The 3,976-nt window shown below is 45.3% G+C and overlaps 2 protein-coding genes across 2 annotated transcripts in view; both read right to left on the bottom strand.

Moving 5' to 3' along the window:
• LOC118738288 overlaps positions 1-1,682 on the bottom strand; it is a 1,979-nt gene extending 297 nt beyond the window's left edge. Inside the window, exons 1-3 of the mRNA XM_036469213.1 lie at positions 1,636-1,682; positions 1,194-1,520; positions 113-1,139 (exon numbers count right to left, since the gene is read on the bottom strand). Of these exons, the coding sequence (XP_036325106.1) occupies positions 113-1,139; positions 1,194-1,520; positions 1,636-1,682 (1,401 nt within the window). The remainder of the gene's footprint in view (positions 1-112; positions 1,140-1,193; positions 1,521-1,635) is intronic.
• Positions 1,683-2,508: 826 nt separating this feature from the next.
• On the bottom strand, positions 2,509-3,784 carry LOC118738287. Its single transcript, XM_036469211.1, has 2 exons — positions 3,296-3,784; positions 2,509-3,207 (listed from the first exon to the last, which is right to left on the bottom strand). Exons 1-2 carry the CDS (start codon positions 3,782-3,784, stop codon positions 2,509-2,511), a joined length of 1,188 nt encoding a protein of 395 aa, XP_036325104.1.
• Between the last annotated feature and the right edge of the window lie 192 nt (positions 3,785-3,976).

Raw genomic sequence — 3,976 nt, 5'->3', positions numbered from 1 at the left:
TGAAAATTTTGCCGGAAACCACTACTGGTGCCAAAAACCCCGTTGGGGCGAATAGTGGGGCTACTTCGCTTAACACCTGTCGCTTAGTCAGCAGACCGCTATGTTGGTTTACCGCGACCTTAAAGAGCAAATCGTCTGTAACTGGATCCCAACGTAGACCCAGCACGGTTGCTATAGGGGCGTCGATATCTCGCTCCGCAGGTAATGGGGAGTCCATGAAATGCTGAAGAACCATTGACCTGTTCGAATTCCACTTACGTAGTTTGAAGCATCCAGATGATAGAATCGTATCCACCGCATTCGCCAAGGTAATTGCTTCCTGAGTATCAGCACAGCTTGTGAGAAAATCGTCCAGGTAAAATGAAGACAGTATGGTGTTACGTGCGGTTATGGCCTGATTATGATCACTCACCCGATTGTACTTGTCTATCGCGCACTGATTTAATGAGCGTACCGCGTTGTACGGGCTGCATGCCATTCCATATGTCACATTTTTAAGACGATATACTCTTATGTCCTCGGCCGGTGCTTCTCGCCAAAGAATTCGTTGTAGATCTCGGTCCTTTGGAGCTACCAAAACTTGACGAAACATTTTTTCCACATCCGCCGTAAGAGCGACGGGGTATCTCCGGAAGCGAAGTATAATGTTAATCAAAGGGTCTTGAAGACTGGGTCCCACCAATTGTATTTCGTTAAGCGTGACGCCATTAGAAGTTCGCGCCGATGCGTTAAAAACGACGCGGAATTTCTCTGTCACCGCATGATGCGGAATGTAGTATGTACGGGAGTGATCACCTGGGTTATCCACGGGTTCCATGTGACCCAATTCGATGTACTCCCTCATGAACTCTATATATTTATCACGCATGTCTTTATCGACCGTCAGCCGGCGCTCCAAATGATGAAACTGTCGTACGGCATTATAATATGAATCGCCCAGCTCTGAGGCATCACCCCGTATCGGGAGGCGTACCATGTAGCGGCCCTCCGGAGTACGCGTGTGTGTCTTCGAAAATATCAGCTCGCTCTCGTCATCAACAGTCTCAGTGCCCGCAGGCTCATCTTCGAGCTTCCAGAAGTTACTCAAAATTGCATCTAAACGACTATCTTCCAAAATCTGAGCACGATATGACTGCAAGCTAGGTATGTCGTGGTTGGCTGTGGATGTTGGACCGAAGATGACCCAACCCTACCGCGTAAGTTGAGCATGAGGTTCGTTCTGCCCACCACGAATGATGTCTCCTTCCAAGATGAGACCCCAAAAATCGGCCCCTAATAATAGGTCGATGACGCCTGGTATACCAAGATTTGGATCTGCCATGTGCAGACCAGCCAAATGTTTATAACGTTTCACATCGATCTGCGCTGCCGGAATGACCGAGGTAATCGACGTGATAACTAATGCTTCAATCGCCATTGCGAAGTCAGAATGTGTTGATTCAATCGTAATTTGTACCACACCCTTTGTGCGCGTACATGAGAAGGCGCCAATACCTTCCACCAAGACGTCGTACGCATTTCTGTGAAGATTTAGACTGTTAGCAAAACTTTCTGATATAAAGCTTACTTGTGATCCGGGATCGCACAAGATCCGAGCTAAACGTTTTCCTGAGTTAGTGCCGGAAATGTACGCACATGCTGTTGCCAGGAGCGTGGTATGCCCACCCAGTGATGCCAGACATTCTCTGTTAAATATCCCACGGAAATGGGGAAAAAATCCCTCAATTACCCACATATTGAAAATTTATCCCACAAAATTCCCAACGAATTTAAACATATACATGTTTCAGTAGTAAAGAAGTAAAATTCATATAAAATAATAATAATAGTTTGGCGCTTACACATATGTGCTTTTCCTCCAATTTGTGGCGGTCCCCTTGATGTCACACAAAGGGGAGGGACCTACAGTTTTACGCCGACTCCGAATGGCGAGTGTATTTTTATGAGAAGCTGTTTTTCATGGCAGGAATACACTCGGAGGTTTGCCATTGCTTGTCGAGGGCCGACCGCTGTTAAGAATTTTTTCACTCATTCGTTTTTCCCCTTTAATTTTTTTGCTCACTCACTAAGGGCCTAAAAGAATTTTTTGGTGACTTTAAAATTGAAGCACATTCATGTGCTATTTAACATTTCTTCAGATAATTTGTTCCGCTTTTTACATGAAACACCAGTTACAACTGAAAAGATTCTTTCTTACTCAGCGCTTGAATTGGTTAACGTAAGAAAATTTTCGAAATTGTCCTTATACTTTTTAACAATTATATACCCTTTCACTCCACATCACATCTTCAGAACGATTAATTACGTAAGAATGTCGAATATTCTTAAATTTTGATCAATTATGCAACAATAACTGCGTCAAAAGAAAATCCCTTATTTATATGAAGTGTCCCTTTTTTCCCTTTTAATAATTTTTGATGCAAAATATCCCTCAAATAGGGAAATTACCCACAATCTGGCATCACTGTGCCCACCTTGAGTATGGCAGCCAATTGCCGATTCGGATAGTCATAAAGATGATGATGTGGGCGTAGATGACTTAACCTGCGACGATGGGGGATTGGACGTGGCAGGCATGGCGGCCTTCGATGCCGCAGCTGCGGCAGTGTTTGGAGAATCACGGCAGAAAATTGTATTGTGTTTGCGTCCGCACTTATGGCATCCACCTGAAGAGCTCTGGTTGGATAAATGCCCTTGTCCTAAACAATTAAAGCACAGACCAGACTTTCTTAGGGCCTCAAATCGTTTTTCTGGTGGCAAATCTAATATTCTTGGACAACGTATGATCTTGTGAGCACACTGGCAGTATGGACACTTAGAATTCTCGGACGCTAAATTGCATTTAACTGCACGTGCTGATGACGATCGCCCTTGCTGACGTCCTACCCCTTGTTCAGAGCCGGGACGCACCCGTACAAGCTCTGTGGAAAGACTGTGCGCTCTCTTCTCCAGAAATTGCAATAAATCTGTTAAGCTGCTTATCTCAGTCGGAGAACAGTGCATGCACCACTCACGCTGTGTTACAGATGGAAGTTTCGAGAATACAATGGGTACTGTCAATGCGTCCCACTCAGTCACTGGCAATTTCATAACAGTCAATGCACGCAGGGACTCGCTCACTACATCGACGATATTCAGCAGCGTCTTTGCAGAGTCCTCCGACACTGGTGCGAGGTTGAGGAAGCGAGCGACATGTACTTCTGCTAACTGCTTGGGGTTATCATACCGCTCATTTAATGCTCGCCACAATTCCTCGTAACCTCCCGAATACAGACCACCAGAGAGAGAGACTCACCAGAGGAACCGATGCTGATGGCACAGCTTGACGCAATTTACCGAGTTTATATGCTGGCGGTAAATCCCTGTTGTGCACTAATGTTTCAAAGGCGTCCTTAAAGGCCAACCAATTGTGCAGCGCTCCGTCAAAGGTTGGAATGTTTAATGGCTCGAGTTTCAACTCAATAGGCGGATCTCCCTTACGCTGGATGACGGAGTCTCCAGGATTAACTTGCACTCTACGTAGACGCAGAAGACTTGCACATAACTCGTTGTAGATTTCTTCAGTGGAATGCCACCAAGATGTATGTACCTCAAGCTCCTCGTCTTTGGCCGAGCGAATTAATGTTTCGTGATTCTGCAACATGCGGTCATAATGACCACTACCGGACTTCAGCATTTGTTCAGCCTTCGCGGAGTCCAATTCACCTGTTCCTGCCTTTCGGACCTGATCCATAAGGCGAGAAGTTGCTGATGCGTGAAACTTCCTCAGATTTATTTCCGTCATTGTGCTGAAGCAATGTGATAATTGTGACGTAAACCGTGTGCGCCAGCCAATCCACAAGTATCGATGCAATGGCCCACAATCCGATTACAATTGTGTCCTCTTTGGCATAAACCGTCAAAACAATTTGGGTTAAAAGTATTCTATTCCTCACAGGAGGCACCATAAATTATGTCAAGTAAAAAGATCAGCTTA

This window comes from Rhagoletis pomonella, unplaced genomic scaffold (assembly GCF_013731165.1).
Source record: "Rhagoletis pomonella isolate Grant_MI unplaced genomic scaffold, Rhpom_1.0 Rhpom_scaffold_00004, whole genome shotgun sequence".
In the NCBI taxonomy this organism is placed as follows: domain Eukaryota; kingdom Metazoa; phylum Arthropoda; class Insecta; order Diptera; family Tephritidae; genus Rhagoletis; species Rhagoletis pomonella.
This window is presented reverse-complemented; position numbering and strand designations above follow the sequence as displayed.